The sequence below is a fragment of the Phyllostomus hastatus genome, unplaced genomic scaffold (assembly GCF_019186645.2).
Source record: "Phyllostomus hastatus isolate PE091 unplaced genomic scaffold, TTU_PhHast_1.1 phas_scaffold_21, whole genome shotgun sequence".
Lineage (NCBI taxonomy): Eukaryota > Metazoa > Chordata > Mammalia > Chiroptera > Phyllostomidae > Phyllostomus > Phyllostomus hastatus.
The window spans coordinates 27,524,346-27,546,830 of record NW_025334017.1 but is presented as its reverse complement, the minus strand read 5'-3'; the positions used below and the strand labels follow the sequence as shown (position 1 = coordinate 27,546,830).

The window sequence follows — 22,485 nt, the reverse complement described above, 5'->3', positions numbered from 1 at the left end:
AATTTACCCCTGTCACCATGTAGAAAGAATGTGTTGGACAGTTGCCTAGCTGGAAGCAGAGGAATAAGATGGGTCTTTTTGTCATTATTAAAATATTAGCAAGTAGTTAGAGAGTACAAGCCAAGTTCTGAGCCCTTTACATATCTTCACTCAATTAATTCTAATAACTTTATAAGCTAGGTGTTATTACTGACCTTATATGACAGATAAGGAAACTAAACACAGAGAAGTAAACGATTTCTAAATATCACACTGCTAGCAAGCTGAGATTTGAACGCAGAGTCTTTTAATGGAGAACATTAAACAATGTTCTATGATGGGGAGGAAAGGTGTAGCTTGTCATCAGATTCTCACACGGCTCTCCTAGGAGAGGAATAATGAGGTCAGGATCAAACAGTGACGAATGGAAAGGCAGGTAGACAGGGAATTTGTGAACCAAAAATTAAAAATGGTAAGAAATAATGACTTATTGGAAGTAGAGTTAAACATACCTTCCTAGTCTGCGGTTTGAGTAACTGAGGGAAGGTTGGTGACATTCTTTAAAATCAGCAATGTGTGAAGAAAAACAAGGTTAAGGGGGAAAGATAATGACTTTAGCATGGGGCACATTGACTGAGGTCACTGTGGGACAATGAAAACCTGTAAGGCAGAGGAGTGGGAATGTCTGGATGGCCATACTAGATGGGTGCGTCCTCAGAGGAGACAAGTGGTGAAGCCCCGCAGCAAAGGAAGCCATTGGAGGTGCACGTAGAGCAGCGACTCCATCATTGGAGGTTATGGGTCCATTTCAGAATCTGCTAAAAACTAGCTACCCCTCTTTCCCACCCCGTGCAAGCACCCCCACACAAGTTTATGTACGGTTTCCGAGAACTGACATACTGAGATTATGAACCCTTATCAAAATAATAACAATGTAAAATCAAAGACAGATAATTGGGAGTTCTTTACATATAGATAAACAGAGTCCAAAAAAAAAAAAGAGAGAGAGAATTAGGGAGAAAACCTAGTGGTGAGCAGTGTTATGTCAGGGAAAAAAATGCTTTCATGAAAGGTCTCTTTAAGTGCAAACAACCAGAAAGTCAAGTTAGGAAAAAAACATACTGAGAACTGAATTTTGGAACTGGGATGACCTTCTATAGGGAGAGTTTGGGTGAAGTCTATGGCTCAGTTGCATTGGTCGAAGGCTAGAATGAGTGAGAGGAAGTAAAAGTAGAAGATGTTGTTTATCCACATCCCGGAAACTTGAATGTGAAAGGACAGATGATAGTTTTGGCTAGGGAGGCACACAGGGTAGAGAGGACTAAAAGAAACTTAAAAATAAATGCTGAGACATGGGCATGTTTATATACTTTGCACCCTATGATGAAGTTCAAATTTCGCATCATGAGGAACCTCTCGTGAAGTTCATTTTAAAACTTCTTTTATGTCATCTGAAAGACATACGGACTGACACTACAATTTCTTAAGTGATCTAAGTTATTTGGTTTAGTGTCTTTCCCAGAGGCTGATTGCAGTGGTATGGAACGTTTGATCGTTATTTTTGGGGCTCCAGCTTTCTGAAAAGGGGAAATGAGGCATTTGCTTCCTTCCCAGTGCTGCAGAGACATTTGACTCTGTTCTCAGAGTAATTCTACCATCTGAAAGGAATTTACCTCCTGTGCAGTGTCTATTGAGTTTGTGAAGTAAATCATCCAGTCAACGGATAAGATAGTTTGAACTCCTCCTGCAAGTCCCTTGAGTTAAGATTGACTCTGAAAACATCACAAGTGAGGGGAGGAAATTAAAAGTTTTTGAATGTCACTCATATAAACATTGATAAAAATAGAAAATATCATTTTCATTGACTGAGCGAAGTATTTGGTTTTTCGTTGACTGTGTAATGTACAATTTAACATTCGGTAGGAAGAGGATGGAAATACAGGAAGTCGTCTGCGGCACACAACAGTGAGCACTTGTTCCCTTTTAATGAGGGAAATGCTTTATCTTGACAGAAAATTGTATGTCAAACATTTACAATTTCCTTAAAATGAACCATACTTTCTAGCACTTCCTTTCGTAAAACCCAATGGCTTAAGGAGAAAGTGACTGTTTATTTTTGGAAATGGTACATTTCTCCTTTTTGACGGAGTATGTTATCTGACTTTTGAAAAGTTGTACTTTCTGTAGAAAAAATTGTGCGAATAGTGAATAGCCAAACTAATGATAACAAAATAAAAAATAATACAGTCCTTGACCTCTCCCATGAACTATTTCTAAACCACATCTTTCGGGGGAGATTTGAAATTTTGTGGTTAATTCTCTTTTGGAATTAGAGTTTCAGCTTCGGAAACTCGACTATCTGAAAAAGGACATCTCCTGGTTCCAGCTGGGCCTGGATGTCACCAGGGTGAAAGGCCACACAAAAGAGTGTTGCCCTGATGTTCCAACATTACTGTGAGTAAACTCCAGTCCTTCTTCCCCGATGCTTCCACGGCCCGGTTGTCTAAAGCAAAGAAGCACAAAATATTTTGAATAGAATTTCAACTAAGTCATTTCCTGGACTCATCCACACTCAAGTCAAACTCAACAGATCTTCTCTGAGTCCGGGGATGTAATGGGACGTTGGACATTAGTTACAGATAAGCTATGGCACTTTGCACTGAGTCAAATGACATGCGTAATTACTCAGAGAGGAAGTAAGAAATAAAGCCCATTTTATTAACATTATTCAGTACATATGCATCACATCCGCCATGCAGTGACTCCCTCGTGAAATTTCCTATGCTTTAAGAAGGAGAAAAAAAAAAGAAATAAAACCTGAGAAATGTTGCAACTGTATAATTAGGCTTAAGTACCTATAAACAAAATATGATTTTTAGCGTAAAATTTTTCTCAAGTCAGCTGCAAAGAACCTTTAAAACTTGATTAAACACGTTTTTAGCTGCCTATGGAAACTCACCATTGCTTTTCAGCTAAAGATACCAGTATCATAACTAGTTCTAAGTATCCTGGAATCTCTTCCTGCTCCTGGCTTGGTGTTCACGTTCTCAGGGGGTCCACCTTCAGTAACAAATCACGTTTGTGTGGGACCCACCAAGAATAACCCACCTCTTCAATGTATTGATGATGAAATTAAATGATTAAATGTAAAACCAATTAAGTCAAATCTCTTTTAATTTTTATTGTGTCTTTTTGTGAATTCATAATTATTTTTAGGTGTGAATATTTTGTTATCACTAGGGTGAGTTCCTTTAGAACAGTGAACTTGAACCTTTAATTTTAAGCGGAGATTTGGCTCCAATAGAAGGCTTTGCCAGTTGTTTCGATCTCATGTACACTTATAAATGCACAACTAAACCAAATATAAACCATAATTAATCCAGCCCATGTCTCTAAAACTAGGACTTAGTTTGGGGTGGTGTCCTCACCGGTGTCTTGGAACAGCCATGTCATTTGCCATCTGAAGGGCAGGGCATGATGGCCTAGAAGGAACAGGAATCAAGACATCTGTGTTCTAGTCCTACCACTGCTGTCAGATCGCTCAGCAGAAAAGTACCACACACCTTGGGAATTTGCCTGGCAGCCTAGACAAACCTGCACATTTTCTAACTTTTATTAGTCATTCCACATCTTCCCTTGGTTTGGTATCACTCACAATGACTGGGGAAGCCCTAAGTTCAGAGCAGAGCTCCACGTAGAGCCCCAGCTGGTAGCTAAGAACTGCCCTTCAAGTATATTTCACCCCAAGAATAAGAAACAAAGTCCCATACCTATTGTGACAGTCAGCCTTCATTTATTTAAAACTTCAAAGTGAAAGGTTTTTTTGAGTGTGTGTCAGTTTTCAAGAGCATTTGGCAGCTACTTTCTACTTTTACCTCACTGCCCAAGGACTTTCATCCCATTTTTAATGGCTCTTGCTGAAATCAGTTGGCCTTATAATAAGGCACAAAGGGTGTCCTCTAAGCTTTCCCACATGCAGAGGAGATCTTTTGTCCAAAATCCATCCATTCCAGTCATGCCGGCAAACATTACATGAGAAATTATCACACATGAAACACCCAAAATATCTTTGTTAATGAAATAACCTTCTGGATACATGACAGTGGTCACCTAGCACTCGTAACTGACTGTCAGGGTGCTCAAAAGAAAAACACAGAAATAAGTTTTGTGGAAAATGAGTGATTAAACCTTTGATTAAGCAAGGGTTGTGTGCAAATCCATTTTCAACTGTCAGTCAGTGTTTTTTTCAATCTAGTTGCTTTAAGTGTAATGCACATTGACTATCTGAGTTATTTCACATTCAAGGAGCATGGGAAAATCTATTTGAATACATTAATCAATCTGAAGTAGAAATATAAAGAATTACTTGATCCTTCATTATTCTACAATAAAGTAGGTGCCATCAAATTAGCCAGCCAACTATGTGTGCCATAGGGTGCTTTGCATGTCCACACAAATTTGACAGTTTATGTACCTTACACATATATCTCAATATTATTCAATATATATATATATATATATACATAAAATTGTACATAATGGGTAATACATTGTTCAGAAAATTATAATGTATCTCTTTCAGTAGTAAAATTTTAAGAAAATTTAAAAAATAGTGTGATGATGAATTTTCTGCATTGTTTTTAGCCTTTCTTCTCCTTTTCCTTGAAGAGATTGAATAAAATTAAAGCCTTAAACAAGTTTTTCAATACATTATCATCAGCATGACTTGATAAGCATCATAATACCATGATGCCTTTGAAAAAGGATATAATACAACTCCCCTCACCTCCCCCAACTCCCCTCACCTCCCTTCTTCTTAATAGTCCGGAGGCTGGGAAATCAAATAATTAGCCTTGTAAAAATAATACCTTAAAATAATGGGGTATATCCTGGTTAGCAAAACTTTCAAGGTATGGAATTATGAAATTCAGTATGGCTTCCTAAGGACCTTTTATTTTCTAATCCTGTTAGCTTCCAAAGTTCTGTTTCACATTTCAGCTGAGAGTTCCCCTGTCTGAGACAATTCTGCTACATGTGGCTCTCTTCCATTTCAACAGTTTTCCTCTTCCTTGTCATTTCTGCCTCCTGTCCCTCCTCCCATGCTTCCTGCTTCCATGTCAAGAGCCTGTACCCATTCAGAATTGAGGCCTGTCCTGGTTCACTCAAGCCCCTGGGTGTGACATTGTTAGCTGAGATAAGTATTGCTGAGGACTCTGACAGGTGACTCATTGGAGTTCTATTTGGATTTGACTTCACTCCAGAAGCAAGAAGTACAAGTGAGGATTCTTGGCTTCATAGTTAAAGAGTTCCACTACTTCTAAGTTTTTGTGAGGTTAGATACGTCTCTGAGCCTCAGTTTCCTTACATATAAAACAACATATTGACAAAACTACCTCACATTTATGAGGATTAAATGCAATGCAGCATGTGAAACTTACCTAGCACGTGAAATGAGAGTCGAGCACACACAGTGTTCAGTTAACACTAGTTGATTTTATTATGCTTGTGGTTATTATAGTTCCACCAAGAAGATAATGGATTTTAGTTAAGATTTTACAGATTATCTATAAAATAATAACACATAAGGAATTTAAATGAGAGTAAAACAGTCCTTTTAAAATATTTAAAATAGTAATGCAGCAAGTAAATGATGTTCAGGTGTTCCCTTACATCAGCTGTGGGGGAACTGTGGGAAAAGGTACAGGAAATTTTTAAAAGGGAGGTTTTTTGTTACTTAACCAAAGACTTAAGATTTAAAATATCAACTAATAGAATATATCATGTGTTACACTGTGTTATAGCAATGCATATGTAGATATATACATATGATTTCACTTATTTGTGGAATCTAGTGAACAAAATAAACTAACAAAGCAGAAACAGACTCAGAGATACAGAGAACAGACTGACAGCTGTCAGAGGGGAGTGGGTGGGAAGCGAGGTGAAAACAGTGAAGGGATTAAGCAAAAAACAAAAACAAAAACAAAAACCCCAACTTACAGATACACAACAGTGTGGCGATTACCAAGGGGAAGGGAGGAGGAGGGAGCTAAAGGGGGTTAAATGGCGACGGAAGGAGCCTGGCTTGGGGTGATGAGCACACAATACAGTGTACAGATGATGTATTACAGAATTGCACACTTGAAACCGATATAATTTTATTAACCAATGTCACCACAATTCAATTAATTAAGTAGATTAAACCATATTCCATTGCCATTTTTGTCAGTTAAAATCAATCATACTGACACATCAATCTGTAGATATTTAGGTTTATATGCATATATTTTATATGAGATAAAATATCAATTTTGAAATTTTCAACTTAGCATAAAGGTTTTATGTATTTGTGTAGCTATACATATGTGATATATATTTATGAAATCATTGGTAAGTCTCTCTCATCCTCATACCTATCCACAAAATATTAAGTATTGCCCACAGGCCTTCTTTTAATCTTACCACACACTTTCAATGCAAGGTTTACCTTCTTCCACTTCTAAAAGTCCTTTCAAATAAATTAGAATCCTAGGTAGTGTCTTCAAATGAGCTTCCCATGAAATATCTATATACTTGTCTCAAGCCTACAGACTCCTGTCAATCATTGGCTCCTTCTCACCTTGTCAGACCTGCTGTTTTATTACCCATGTGCTCAGTTAACTTCAGTGACCTGTCATGTTGAAAACCACAGATGGAGGGGAAATTCCTAGTCCGATGATCTCCTTGATGACAACGGCCTAAAAGCACCACAAGAATGACCCTTAAACCAACAACTCGATCCATGTTCATTCTGACATTGCCTAAATACTGGAGAGATATGGACTAGCCACATCTAAGATTTAAAAAGGATGTTTAAAGAATTGATTTCTTTGTAGCATCTTATTAGGATATGAGTAGGATTCCAGTGCTTTGACTTTTTTACATTGTCTCCGGCAGCCAGGCTAATTGCCATCTGTGTTTTCTGCTAGGTCTGCTGAGATTCGTAATGACCAATTCTACATTCCAGGAAGTTTTCTCTTGAGGGTTCATCTGAACTGAAGTGACCCCCTTCCTCAACGTTCACGGTCCTCCCCTGAAGTCGGCCTGGTGGCAGATATGCCATCTGGATTTAAGCTGTTTGGGGAAATAAAAGGAAGGGCCTGATAAAATCAATAGCTGCTGGAGTCAGGGTCTCAGGTTGCTTGTTGACTGCACATCAGCAGGTGAAAGACAGACCAGCACCTGTTCATGTCCCTGTTCTTTCCCTTCAGATCATGAATATTTGTCGAGTGGATAAGACCAAACGAAAAGAATGATTTTGTTTGCTGATAGAGGTATAGGGGAAGTCTTTGAACTGGCATACCTGGCTCTTAAAATATAGTTCAAATAAGCTATTTTTACATTTTTTATTCATTCAGGTGTTATGTCTTCCGAACTGTTCTTTACTGCCTGACTCTGAGATCAAAGTTAGGAAAAAAGAAAATGACAGCTAGGAAGGGGCTGATAGTAGTGATGCAATCTAGACTCCCATTGAAAGACATACTCAGTCAGAATTAAAGAATGAGAGAGGAAAACATAAGAGTATGAGACAAGGAGAGGCCAGTTCTAATCCTGCGTGCAACCAGTTAATTGTACAATTGCCATAATACCTGATTTCTTGTTACTTTTACAAGCAGTTTTGGGAACTAGTTCAAAGGTTATTTTGCCCTGTTTGGCATTCCAAAACTTTGGGAAGTATGGCATGCAGTTCTTCTGGGTTGGCAGCTCTGGCTCCATTTAAAATGACTCCATTCATGTTATTTATTTATTTATTTTTTACGTCCTCCATCTTAAGTTATCCTTATTTTTGATGCATATACCCTTCAGTGAATTCACCTTTGTTCTTGTCATTAAATATTTTTAAATGTTTATTGTATGTGCAGTTTTATAATATGTAGTCATAACACTGAATTTCAGAATTCTCTAGTACTTAACAAAGAGAAGAATTAGTCTTGCAGATTTAAATTATGAAACTAAAACCTCAATAATCAACCTATTGGTATATACATTATATATCATTTCATCTGAAATAATCCTTAAACCTTAACTATTCAGATAAAGCTTATAATATAAAAAGATTAGATTACCTGCATTTTTTTTTTTAAGACTTAAACCATGAGGGTGTGGTCTGATGGAGTCAATGAATAAAATAAGTCAATTAGCCAACTTTGACCAGGAGGGGCCTGTTCTAATCCTACATGTAACCAGTCCATTGTACAATTGTGATTGTCCTGCATTTAGTCAACTACAGTATTTGTATTTGAGGATAGATGACAAAGCATCCAGCACTCCACAAACTGGACTCGCTGGCTTTCTATACCTTGCTAGTGTCCTTCCATAAGAGAAAATTATAATAATATGTTGTTAATAATGTTATTATTTTGGCATAGCAACAACAATAATAATTTTCATTTCTTGAGTACTTACTGTAATTCAATCACTCAGCTCTGTCACATAGTTCACATACTTACCTCAGATATATATATATATATATGTATAACTGCCCCACTTAATAGATTAAAAAAGAAAGAAAAATGCAAGTTAATCTACCCTTATAGAAGGAGGCTTCTTCGATCCTTAGTATATTATGCAAATATCAAAAGTAAGCAGTGAATGAAAGTTTTAAGTTTATTTTAAATGCTTTTATACTCTAAAGTGTAGACTGGATCAAACTTTCAAACATAATGTTTACTAAATAATAACTAAATAAGAACAAGCAATCCAATTTGTCTTAGAAAGAAAGACTACTTCTTCCGGGAAAAACATGCATCTGGTTCAATTTTTAAAAAATACCAAACTATATTTCTAGAAAATGAAATATCTGTATTAGATATGTTGCCATAACAATGAATCTGTAGTACAGCCATAGTACTAGTTGTACCATTTTTAGTAGAATCCTCAAACCATTTTTCCAATTATAAGACTTACACTCATGATTTGGACATCATCATTATACAAGTAGTTTGCAGAAAAATGAGATAATAACTTTTATTTTTCTCTGTTATTTCAAATGTGTGTGAAATAGCTTCCCTCTTCCCACACAACAGCCTCTTTACCCACATCCTCCTGAACAGGAAAAGAGAAGGGGAGAGGAGGTGGCTGAGGAGTGGGAAGGGAATGTATTCTCCTTGTAGAACTAAGGGAGGGCAGGAAGTGGTGTATGCAAGGAGAAGCATTTTCTGCTTAGATAAATGACTTTATCTTTCACCCCCAAAACAAAAATGGATTTGCCATTGAACTTCTGTTGGCCACATCTTCCTGTGTTGTTCATCCCCTTAAGAGATCACAAATTTTAGTTGGTATTTCTTCATAACCTTCTTGCTTACGCTACTTTCCACTTTTCAACAGAAGAACAAGCACTTTGAAACTTTAAACTTTTTATTTTAGAAAATAATAATCCATTAATTTAAAATAAGCAAGCACAAATGACCTGCATTGATGTTTTTGAAAATAATACCTTTGTATAACTTGTTGACACACCCAATGACATTTCCAATGGCTTTTGAGTAAGAATTTATCTATTAATTTTAAAGTTACCATTTGTATACATTCTGTGCAATAGTTCTTCACTATTATAACCTATGAGTCCTCTACTTATTTTTTCTGTGTTGATATTTTAATCATAATGATGGTATTTAACTGTAATTATTAATATAAGTAGGTAAACCATTAGTGTAGACTTGAGTAATAAAAAAACATGATATGGTTAAATAATTCTAAATTTTCATCATGAACACTTTTCTGACATGGTGTTTCATTTTCTTGAAACATGATTAAGTATTTTTGAAAATTTGAAATATTTATATTGAGATAGTCTCTCTTTCTACCAAGATTGGACTGTTTATTTTTAATTACCTCCATACTAGTAACATCATGCATCTTAAGTTTAAATCAGGCTAGTGTTTTAGATTGATAGAGAGTTTAAAATCAATTTAAAAGCATTGATTTATATTTTTTATATTTTTATTATAAAAGACTATCATAACTCAAAGTGATTGAAAACAGATATTTAGTAAATAACAAGACTTTAAGGGCAAATGATAAAATGTTGTTAATATTCTAGAAAAAGTTTAATAAAACCAATTACTAAAATAATATATATTTACTAGGACATACTACATCATAAAATTTTTATAAATATACCTTCCATATCTTTAGCTAAAACTACTAAACAAGTCATTTTGTCTTTTAATCTCATTAATAAGAAAATAATGAATGAAACTTAGCAAATAAAATAAAGTTCTCAGTAAAAATTATCTCTAATTAAATTTATTTTCTACTTGACTTTCAGCTTTTTCTGAGATCTTCCCCTACGTAACTTAATTTTGAACCTTATTTACTTTTATTTTTACATTTATATATCATCTACCTAACAGTTTAATAAAAGGGCATTAAGTAAAAAACAAAGTTCAGTTTCCTTGTCTTTCTAGAAAGTTCAATTGGGTCAGCAATTCTTTTCTACTTTCTAAATCTAATTATTTTGAGGGGGTCTTTTTAATTAAAAATTTCTAGGACCTCTTCAATCTAAAGCCGTGGGAAAACAGTGCTACCTACCTTTAGTGTTTTACATTTCCATACTGTATCTTTATGTTTGAATTTCTTATCTTCGTCTCTTCTTGCAAAAATGCTTCAGCATTTTTGAAAAACTTTCCTATGAAATGTAAGTAAGGGCTTTTTAGAAATTTTGTAGGAATATCCACATAATTATACTGATTGGGGGTATTACATAGTCATGTCAGTTGAGTTGATATTCTGGAAAGCCTTTAAACAAAATAAAAGAAATTAAGCAAAATATAAAAAAATATTCTGTTGAAAATTGCTCCACAGATTTTTTTCTTCAGCTTTGTACTTTAATGAGTCACCTCAAAATCTAGTGTTGTCTTTATGGCAGGGCGTTCAGTAAATGCAATGCTGATGTTTGTTTGGAGGAAATGCAGACTGACCTAGTTATATTTGAAGTCCATTTGGGTACTAACAGTACTGATATTTTTATTCACATATTGCAATCTTTTTTTTTTGCAGTTTTACTAAAGGGAGGAAAAAAAGAAGAACCATTTAGAGACTGTGCAGATGTATATCAAGCTGGTTTTAATAAAAGTGGAATCTACACTATTTATATTAATAATATGCCAGAACCCAAAAAGGTAAAACCAGAAGTGTTTGTTTATGAGATGTAAAGCAGATCCTTGTTGAATTGCTGAATAATCAGATTTATTTGTGAGCTTGTTAAACTGAAAATATATATGCCTGAGCTCTTTTCTCTCAAAAGATACTCTGTTTCCCAGGTCATAAAAGATGAAAACCTATTGTACAGACCCCCCTAACTCCTGCACCTACCATCCCTCTTTCACACAAAGTTTTTTATTTATTCTTTCTCATTCCTGGGATGTCCCATTGCTTATAAATGCTTGCCTTGTTCAGATTACAAGTCGAAGTCATATGTACCTCAAGCACATGGGGAAGAGTCCCAAGGACCCAGATGGCACATATCACCTACAGTCCAGATGCTGTGCAGAGGCAGCTAGGGACATATTTCCAGAATCACTGCTTCTATTAGGGTGAGAGAAAGACATTCTATGCTAACTCATAATCTTGAAAGTATTTGCTTTTCATATTTACCTAAAAGAGTGTGTTGGAGGATAGGATTCACCAGTGTTTTGAACACGGTCCAAAATAAACTTCGAAGTAAGAGAACACTATCTTCCTGCTGTCACATTTCTTTTATATACTCTTTCCCCCCATTTATTCACTAAACTGTCAGTCCATTCCTTCATTTAATGCATCTTAAGGGTATGTCATTCATTTGTCAGTCCCTGATAGGGACATAATAGAGAACAAACAGTTCCTAGTGTGTGCTGAAAACAGGCAATTACACAGATAATCACACTGTAGAAGTATAGTGATAGAGACACTGTGTTTGGAGCAGAGTTTTTAGAGAGCCTTGAGGAGAGCCTTGCTCTTTAACATAAAGCATTAGCTAGATGCCCAAGGGCCCGGGAAGACTGTCTGCCCTTGCCATGCTTCACAAAGGATGGAACAACTTCTGTCTTTGCCCCTAAACTACCCACCACATCCCAGTTTCCTCTGGGTGCTGTGCAGATTCTCCTGGAAGGCCTTCCCGGGGCCCTTAAATGAATTTGCATGACTTTCTCGTACCAGGATTCTACAAGACCAAGGCTTGTAATGTTTCATTTTTTGTTTTGCTGTTTTAAAGAGGGTATGGTTGGTTTATAATGTTGTGTTATAACATTATAACATAGTAATTCAATAACTGTGTATAGTACGAAGTTATCGCCTCAGTGTCTACTTACTGTCCGTCATCATGAGGTTGATCCTTCTACCCATTTTCCCATCCTGCAACTCCCCTTCCCTTTCATAACCAATCTGTTCCCTGTATCTGTGAGTTTTGTTCATTTGTGTTTTTAGATTCCATGAATAAGTGAAATCATAAGATGTTTTTCTCTGTGTGACATTTCAATTAGCATAATACTCTCAAGATCCATCCATGTCGTTGCAAATGGCAAGATCTCCTTTTTATGGCCAAGTAGTATTCCATTGTATGTGCCTTTTTATCTTTGATTTCTTGGGACCCAGCTTAGTTTCTGGCACATCATAGGTCCTCAGTGAATACGTGCTGAAATGAATGAATGAACAAATGAATAAATGGCCCACTGGTGATAATATTAATACTTCTATGTAGTATGTTGTATGTGAGCCTAACTTACTTAGTCTTCCTGTTTGTACAGTTCCTTTGATTAGAGAAGAAAATGAGTCTTGGAGACCAGTTTGTCAGATGCCACACAACTGTCAAGAGGGAGAGCCTCTACCAGCATCCCCTCTCTCCTGATTTCAATAAGGATTTGTAGTTTAAGGCAACTCAATGATTTTTTTTTCATTTGTTAGGACAAAATTTACCCTAAAAAGAGGCCTTGCATGTAGTTCTATAACAGGAGGGTGGGAGGGAGAAAGTCCCAGGGCGGAGAGAGGGCACGGGATAGTAGTGGAGCTAACATACTCTCTGTAATTTACCAACATTACCTGAAAAGAACCCCTGGATTATTGTCAGCTCCCCTGTAAAATAACTTGATTATAAAAGTAAAGTCAACTAAAAATATTAAGTGACTCTCCATTTAGACTCTTAATAATTCTGTGATATGTATGAATATAAAAATAAAATATTTTTAAGCCCTGGCTGGTGTAGCTCAGTGGATTGAGCACGGGCTGTGAACCAAACTGTTGCAGGTCTGATTCCCAGTCAAGGCACATGCCTGGGTTGCAGGCCACAGCCCCCAGCAACCGCACGTTGATGTTTCTCTCTCTCTCTCTCTTTCTCCCTCCCTTCCCTCTCTAAAAAATAAATAAATAAAATCTTTAAAAAATAAAAAATATTTTAATAATATTTTATATTAAAATATTTTTAATATTTTAGATTAACATTCACACTTTTAGTTTTTTTTTTTACTCCATCACTAGTACTACCACATGGCCTTGGTATAGACATTATTCAAATATAATTTTGATTATTCCATTAACTTTAATTCATGTATAACCACAACTCTATCTTGGTCCAAAATGCTTTGAGACACAAAAGATGCGTAGGCTGTTTGCAGAACCATGCTTCTTTTAGGGAGGAAGAAAAATAGCCCATCTTAACTCATTATCCTGAATAGTTCATAAACTTGAATAACAATTTATGAACTTGAGTGAATATTTATATAAAGAAGTAGATTGGAGGATTCAGTTCACTGGTTCAGGGGCTGACTCTTATGTTGGTCTCACCAGGACAGCATGATTTAAATTTACACCTCTGATGATTTTGCATACTATGGAGCTTCAGGTTTCCTGAATACACAAAATCTGAAATATTAAATCCACAAATGTCAAATATCTTCTGGATTAAACTTCTGAGGTTTGGGCCTAGGAAAACACAGTAGCCTGAACAGATGAGCAGTGAAATTAGTATAGGCCTGTACCAGGCAAATGTCATCATTGTAGAAATGGCTCCACGGCCTTTACTCACCATCTGGTCAGGGCTGTATCAGATTTAGTTTTACTGGAAATAACAGTGCAATATGGTGAGAAAGGGAGATAACTGAGGAGAAAGGAGAAAGACTTTGGATTTCTTCCTGACTTAAGTGTGTATTCTCTTTTTTATTTGTACCCCTGTATCATCATGAATCCTCTTTCAAGCAGTAATATTATTTTCTTGTGCAAGTGAATACTTTAGATTGATATACCTGCACATTTTTGTAGGTAGCAAATTTTGTTTTAAATCCATTATTATAGCCCGGGCTGGGTAACTTAGTTGTTTAAAGCATCGTCCTGATATACCAAGGTTGCGAGCTCAATTCCTGGTCAGGGCTCATACAAGAATCAACCAGTAAATGCATAAATAAGTGGAACAACAAATCAATCTCTCTCTCCCCCTCCCTCCCTCACTCCTTTCTCCCTCTCTTCTTCCCTCCCTTTCTCTTTCTCTAAATTCAATAAATAAAAAACTTTAAAAATCCATTATTATATTCACATAGCTTGGAATTAGAACAAATATTGTGTGATTTTTTCCAGTGTAATTTAGGAGTTGATTAATATTACAATAGTTAAAAAATGTATTAATCATTTATAGTTTGCCAGGTCTTATTCTAAGTTTTATTTATATCAGTTGTTCAATAACTCTATTAAATAAGTGCTCCTATTATCTCTATTTTAGAAAAATAATGCCCAAATCACATAGCTAGTGAATATTGAGTACAGGTTTTGTAACAAAGGAATCAACTCCAGACTGTGTCATCTTAATGGGGGCAAAGTATGATAATTACTTACATTAGTGATAACTGAAGTTGCACTGTCCATAATTTTTTAATATAAACTTATGCAAGTAACTCAGGAAAGAGTTTGTTATCAGAAAATTATGTAAAGTTAATTTATTCTCTTACTATAAGCCACCTCCCTCTGTTTTACTCTGTAAGCCATTTCATTCTTCTATTTTGATATAAATCATTGGTATTCTCTCAAACCTATAAAAAGTGCTCAGAAAATTTATCTCCAGGATTTTCACCTTTCTGAGTGTTTAGATTATGCTTTGTAAGTATAAAGTTTGGGGATACTTTTGGATATACTTAGCAAAAGTTTTGCTCATTGTAATGTTTGCAGAAGCATGAGCAAGGGTAAGAAACTCAAGGCGAGTCTATATAAAAGCAGAAGTAAACTAAAAGTTCAAATATATATGATATGGATATGGGCCAATAGTAAAAGTGGGCTATTTAGACAATTGAGGAGAACTATTAACAGGAATTGTTCACCTCTTAGGCAGAGTGAGAGTTGCAAGTGTACGGAATTGTTATGCAATCACTGTTTCGACTGCCGTCATTCGCTGCCAAGAGAGAGTGTCTGCAAAAGTTAAAAAAGTGTTGTCTTTTTTAGAGTAATGTGGGAGCTGAAGGCAGTTTTCTAGGACTGTTTAATTTTTCAAGTAGGTAGAAAATGAGCATTCGATTATTTATATATTTTTTACTTTTATATTATTATTAATAGCTTATAGTTATTTTCTTCTTTGAATCCCCTTCAATGCATAGTAGTAGGAAATAAGTTTTTTTTCATTTTATAAGTTTCTAAACCAAATGCCCTATGATTAGCTCAGTTTCATCCAAAAATAGAGCTCATTAAATCATAACTCTGCTTATTGTAAAATATTAAAATTTTGTTTATGAATTCATAATTTCCTAACTCTTGAAAAGTGCTATAACAAATGTTTTGAGTCTTTTTTATTTAAGGTTATGGAAAAATAATTAACATCCACAAGCCTAATCATTCCAACTTGTATGGAGCATAAAAACATAAGAACTATGTGAATCAAATTTCCCCTTTTTGTTTGGGTTTAAATCTCTGTATTATGTTAAAAGGTATTTAATGCTTGAAAGCTTTGACCTTGCCTGGGATAAGAGCCAGTTCAATCTTTTCTTGGACAGAGTTAAGCCCAAGTCACGTGATCAATAAATGCAACCAGCATAGTAAATGTATCAGGGCCCTTGTCTACAGGAAGGTAGCCCAGACCACATGATATTGGCAAGTGAACTTTTCAAGTCCTTTCATGTCTCAAATCTTTTGAAACCAACCACCTTTTTCTTGAACTTCCTTCATCTGTTAAGCATAGGCATTTTATTAATATTTTTCTTCTGACTAGAAAGAACATGACCTTTTTTTCTAGAGAAAATCTAACTTCTTACAATTATGTAATAATAAAAAGTGGCATGTGCAAAGATTAGTAATGCCAGTGTTATTAACAAGAATTTGGTAAACATAATCATAGGGAAAATTTATTGAATTTATACACAGTTTGGCTTTGTACATTCCATATTATTTATAATAAGTTATAAAAATAAATTATATGTAGTTATATGTAATAGTAATGCATATACTATACTATAATATGAGACACATACAGAGTATATAAAGCATAACATAAGTATATATTATCTCATATGCTACAGACATTGAAAAGATACAAGTAATGGCAAAGCCTAATATGTGCCAAACACTATTCTAAACACTCTATATGCACTGATGTATTTAATCCTTACAAAAGATCTAAGAGATAGAGAAAGCAGAGGTAGGATTTGAACACAGGTAATCTAGCAGCCAAGTCCAAGCCCTAAACCAAAGTGCCATTTAATTTTATAATATTATGCCCATATTCCACAAACAGCAGCTGTTATTTCTGTTATTATTGAGGCCTAATAACAAGTGTGGAGTGTATGCCCAACCGGTTAACTTCTCTGCACATCAGCTTCCAACACAGTAATCTTCCTGGATAACTTCTGTCTCCCATGTAGCTCTCTCTGACTTTCTCTGGCTTTTTATTAGGAAGGGCTCTCAAAATATCTTCACATTTTCAAGTCACTGAATGCCTTTCTTTAAAGGAAAGTTGTCTTTTTCTAAACTTTATGAGTGATTTTTAAACTTTGTGTAGAATTTTAATAACATAGATAATAGTAATAAAAACTGAAAATAATAGTTTTCTCTACACACTCAATATTTATAAATGTAGTTCCTTCTTTCCCCGAGTATATAAGTGGAATTTATAGGTTTGCAAACACAGTTTGGCAAGATATCAGGCAATCAATGTCCATTAGAACATAAGAATTTGGAAAAAAATACTTGATTAACCAGTCAAGGCAGGGTAAAATTTAATGAAGCAATGATGACATCAGTTTCCCCTAGCAAAATGTTTTCTCAACATTTTCACTTGCTCTTAAGTTTCAACAGTCAAGTTCCTCCTTGGCCACTGGTCTTGAATCACCACCTGTGCCCTGTTTAACCTGTGCCATCTGGATTTTATTGTCACAGGAATCCTGTACTCTCTCTTCTCAAGGTCACTAACATCTCCTTCATTTTAAATTTGTGTATTTTCTTAATCTTTATTTGTCTTGGCTTCTCTGGAATATTTGATTAAGTTGATCACTTCCCCAACTGAAAATCCATCCCCTTCTTTTATTGCAGTACATTAATCAAGTTTTCCTTTTTTATCTTTCCTTCTTGCATCTCTACTTACCCAATAAATATTCATTTAGTACCCACTATAGGCTAGGCACTGCCTTCTTAAAGGTTATTGATTTATTTTATCTCCATTAGTTGCCTATTCTGGGATCTTATGTCATCCCCCCCCCCCCCACACACATCTCTTTCCACTTCTTTCTTTTCATCTTTAGATAGCCCATCTTCAAACTATCAATCGCTATTTTTAAGCTTATTACTCCCAATACCATTTCGAATTAGGTAGACCTGGAGTTCAAATCTTGGATCAAGTACTTGCTAAGAATAACCATTGGTAAGTTACTGAAGTACTCTAGCCTCAGTTTTTCCATCTGTAAAATGGGGATAACAGTCATATCCACACGATAGGGTTGTTGTGAGATAAGTTAGAAAATGCATGTGAAGAGTTTAAATGATCTGGCACCTAACAAGCATGCTATTGTTAATGGCTCCTCCTTTCTTAATCCTGTGTTCTCTTCTCCACATTCTATTCCTGGTCTTCCTCTAGCAGATCATCTCCAGCTAGTCAGCACACTCCCCATTTTGGATAACTGTGCTGCTCCACACTCTACACGTTCAAAACCATGGCCATTTTCTTTTCTCCTATGTTAGCTCTCATCCTTAAATTTCTCATTGGATCATTGCCTTCATCATTTTTCAGGTCATAGGCATTGGAAACTCTGGACCCCTGCATTTCCTTAATCCCAAGGAGTAGTCACTGTTGAAACACTTAGGCATTTTTCAGGACATAATCCATAATTTATTTATCATTTGTATCTCCCATTGTAACACAGAAAAATAATTGAGTGAATGAATTAGACTTAAGATGGACAAAAGACTAGCCAGAGGTCTTGTTGATGGCAATGAGCAGGGACAGAAAGGTTAAGGGATTAATTGAGGGAGGGAGCCAGGGAGGGCCATTTCACATTTATAGTCTTGGAGGTGAGTCAATTCCTAGGGATTATGAAGACACACTGATGGGCGGCCATTGTCAAGTTAGAAGGACATCCAGCCCTCTGGAGAGCAGTTTACCTATTTATATACTCTCAAACAGGCATGCATTTTTTAGTTCCTTTCACACTGAAGAAGTGCATAAATAATTTGTCCTTTGAATGACAGTTCTTGCCATTGTTTCCCTACCCTTTAGCTATTTGTGCCCCAAATGTAATGCCTCAAGGAAAACACTTGACATTTTTCCCTTGAACCAGAGCTTAGCTCTGTGCCCACACAGCCTGCCTGCTGCTGTTGCATCACATCTCCACCTTCGGCCAGGCTCCAAAGTGCTTTTGTAGTGAATTGCCAGGGGAGTGGTACTCCCCGTAGTTGGGCCCTTGAATAATCAAACTGCCACATTCATGCTGCATCAATTATAGTGATTGCTCTCCAAAGATAATCCCATTACTGATATGTTTCTCTCCTTGGGTGGACTCTGGGGGGAATGAATCAGTTTCTAAATAAATACTATTGTATTTAGAATAATTGAAATAAGCATAAGTCTTTGAAAGATTTGGATAACTTTTCCACATGGGAAAGAAATGCTTGTTGCGGTCAGAAGGAATACAGCATGTCATGTTCCCTTCTTACTGTTCATGATGAAAATTCATGCAAGTAATGTGTTCTCCATATGCCAAGGACAAAATTTTGCCTCTAATGTAACATTGAAACATTCAGGAATAATTATTGTAGTTATGTAAGTACATAGAAGTTAATATGCAATGAAATATGTCATAGCTATATATAAATGACTTTTTATAAAATTGTTTTTCTAAAACATTTCTTATTACTATATTGCCCTTTCAATTAACTAAAGATTTAAAAATCTCAAGTCGTATGTTTTGATGATAAAATGGTCTATACTTTTGGAAACTTCAGTACCATTTTTAAAAATTCAGCAAACACTAGTACCTATTACCATTTAAAAAAGATTATAAAAAATTATAATCTGAGACAGAGACAATTTTCAGGTGATGGATTTAAATGTTTGTAAGTAATTCATTTTTATGAAATTAATCAGAAATAGCCAAATATAAGAAAAATAACCAATAGTATGTCTAAAGTAACATTTTCAACATAGTAAATTTTATTCTTTTATCTATAGGCCTATCCTTTCTATTTCTATTTTTAAAACCTATATGATACATGTCTCTTTAAAACAAACATGATTTTTTAACTTGACTTTATTTTCCCCTTTTGTGCCAGGTATTTTGCAACATGGATCTTAATGGGGGAGGCTGGACTGTTATACAACATCGCGAAGATGGAAGTGTGGATTTCCAAAGAGGTTGGAAAGAATATAAAATGGTAAGATAGAAGAATTTAAGTAGTTTTTGATGTTTTTGTCATGAGGTTATCTTCACCACACTATGTGATAAACCTTTGTATTTTTAGGTGTTTTTTTTTTCAGTTATTTTAAGAATAAGATGATAAATTAGTGACATTATTTTCATTAAACACAAGACACTCATAAATCATTTTCAGTAAATTATTTCCATGTGTGCATTAGAAAGAAAAATGTGTTACTGAGATTCTTTGGTGAACTGTTATATATTGCCTGGATTTGTTCCTGGTTCAATGAGGGTGGGGGAAGCTAGAACTCAGACCCTCGCTGGGTACATGGATCAAGACAAGGGACTTGGCGCAGAACTGTGGGGTGTAGAGCAAGACAGCTATTACCGAAAGACTCCCTCGCATGGCGGGCAAGTTTTAGCTGGTTGTTGACTAACAGCTCCTCCACGTGGCTGGGCTGGACTTCTCTTGAGTACGGCGAACCAGGGCCATCAAACATCTTATGTGGCAGTGGGCATCCCTCAAGCACAAAAACTAGAAGCGCCTAGGCCTTTTTAAGGTTTATTAGGTACAGAAATGGCATGGTTTCCTTTCCACTGCATTTTTTTTCTTGGTTAAAGTTGATGACAGGGCCAGTCCAGACTCAAGGTAATAGGAGTACACAAGGGTACGGACCATGAAGCATGGTTCATCGGGGTCTCTAGAACAACCACAGACATTGTTACCATCATTGCCATGTCCTCAGCTAATCTTTTCAATGCTTCACGTGTGCCAGCCCTATCCATAAATCTTACCCATTTTTTAAGTATCAAACTGTAGTGATTGTGGCTAATATTGTCTCCATTTTAAGAGGAAAATGAACAAGTTGGAGATGAACATTTTCAAGATAATACAGATGGTTAAAATAATTCATAATTCAATAATCACACACCCAATGCCTACAATATTAAGTATTAAAATCTACCAACAGAATGTCAAGGCAGACACAGTAATGGAAGAGGATTTTCATGTATGGACTAATTCTCTCTCTCTCTTTTTTTACACCTAAATCTTTTGGGTAAAAGATTTATCCAAATCTTGACCATTTTTTGACAGATTTCTCTCTCAGAAAGAAGGTTAAAAAAAAGGTGAGGAAAAGTGCTCTACCAGCTTAAGTCCTGTCTCATAAACAATGTGTAAGAATTGGTCATTGGACATCACAGTTCATCCATTAGTAGGTTTGTTGTTGGTTGAATAACAGTAAATAAGGGGTTTTAGTAAATAAAGGGAGGTCTCAAGTGGTGTCTCTGTGTCTGCAACATTTTTATCACTCAGTTGGACACTGAATGTAAGTTAATAAAGTTTGGAGTTTCACAAAGTTGGAATCTTGATGCCTTTAATAAACAATAAACTCAAGATAGAAAGGTAAGAAGCCAAAAAATAGAATTCTACAGAGATAAATGTAAATGAAAGTCTTTTACCAGACCAAAAATATGCAAAATTAACTGTAAGAATAGGGGACAAGGGTGACTGGTTTGAGAACCTAGTATTTGAAACATGGAGAGGTTTACATCAATATAAACTCATTTTATGTTGCTGGCTTCGAAGAAAAAGACAAAGACTTATGTGCACAATCTACATTAGCAATAGTTTTTAGTTGTAAAAACTAATGCGGAACATCCTGTGCCTGCCATGGTCTGTTTGCATCAAGAACGTGCTTTCAGTTCTGGAGGTCTTCCAACTAGGGAACTCACCCCAGAGGGCACAAGCAGGATGGGAGGAATCCAGAAACCATATTCGGAGCTGGTGAATAATTGGCGTCTAACCTGGAGAAAAAGAATCAGGTATAAACCTGATAATTGTTTTAATTGACTGGATGGAGGTGTGGTCCTGGAGCCTGCTACTCAAAGTGTGGTCCAGGGGCTAGCAGCCCAGCACTGTCTGGGGGTTATTAGAAATGCAGAATCTGAAGCCCCACCATGGACCTCCTGAGCTAGAATCTACATTTTAACATTGTTCTAAAGAAGGAATCTCCATAATGAATGGAGGAATATTCTAGAGAGGCAAAATTTGACTAAGGATGAACAAAGCTCTCTAATGGCTCTTTCCGACATGAATGGACTGGCTGTAAGTGGTAAGGAGCACTCTTCACTGAAAACGCCCCGGTAGAAGGTAAATCACCATGCTCCAGGATTGCTATGGAGAATCAGAATGTTGGTTTGATTATAAGGTCTCTTTCTGCCCCTGTGATTCTAAGAACATATGGCAAGGAGCAACCTTGCATTACATTATCACTTTGAGTCATCACTCTGTCATTTACAAAGAAAGCGTTATCTGGCAAATCATTTAACACATACCTAACTTTCTCACTCATTAAAAGGGGACAGTGATGATAATAATACCTTACCTGCCTTGCAGGGATGTTGTGAGGATTAGCTATAAGTAAAGCACTTGGCACCCTGACTGTTCAATAAACAGTAGTTGTTATTATTACTCAAAGACTGCAAAATTTTTACTTAATTCTGCCAAAAATACTATTTTGCAAACCACCTTAGCTCATGACTACTTTCATGACTAAAATGGGATGCGAAGAAGTCATCTGAGATTCAGACTATAGATACAGGTTCAGGCAAATCTATAATACCTTATTATGAATATTGGTAATAGTAGAAAAATGAATATAAAGGTGCCATC

At 35.8% G+C, this 22,485-nt stretch overlaps 1 protein-coding gene across 4 annotated transcripts in view; it reads left to right on the top strand.

Moving 5' to 3' along the window:
• Positions 1–22,485, top strand: part of ANGPT1 (angiopoietin 1) — a 244,037-nt gene that overhangs the window by 170,280 nt on the left and 51,272 nt on the right. For all 4 annotated transcript variants that reach the window (XM_045861501.1, XM_045861500.1, XM_045861503.1 and 1 more), the window contains exons 5-6: positions 11,020–11,141; positions 19,726–19,827. In XM_045861501.1, the coding sequence (XP_045717457.1) occupies positions 11,020–11,141; positions 19,726–19,827 (224 nt within the window). The remainder of the gene's footprint in view (positions 1–11,019; positions 11,142–19,725; positions 19,828–22,485) is intronic.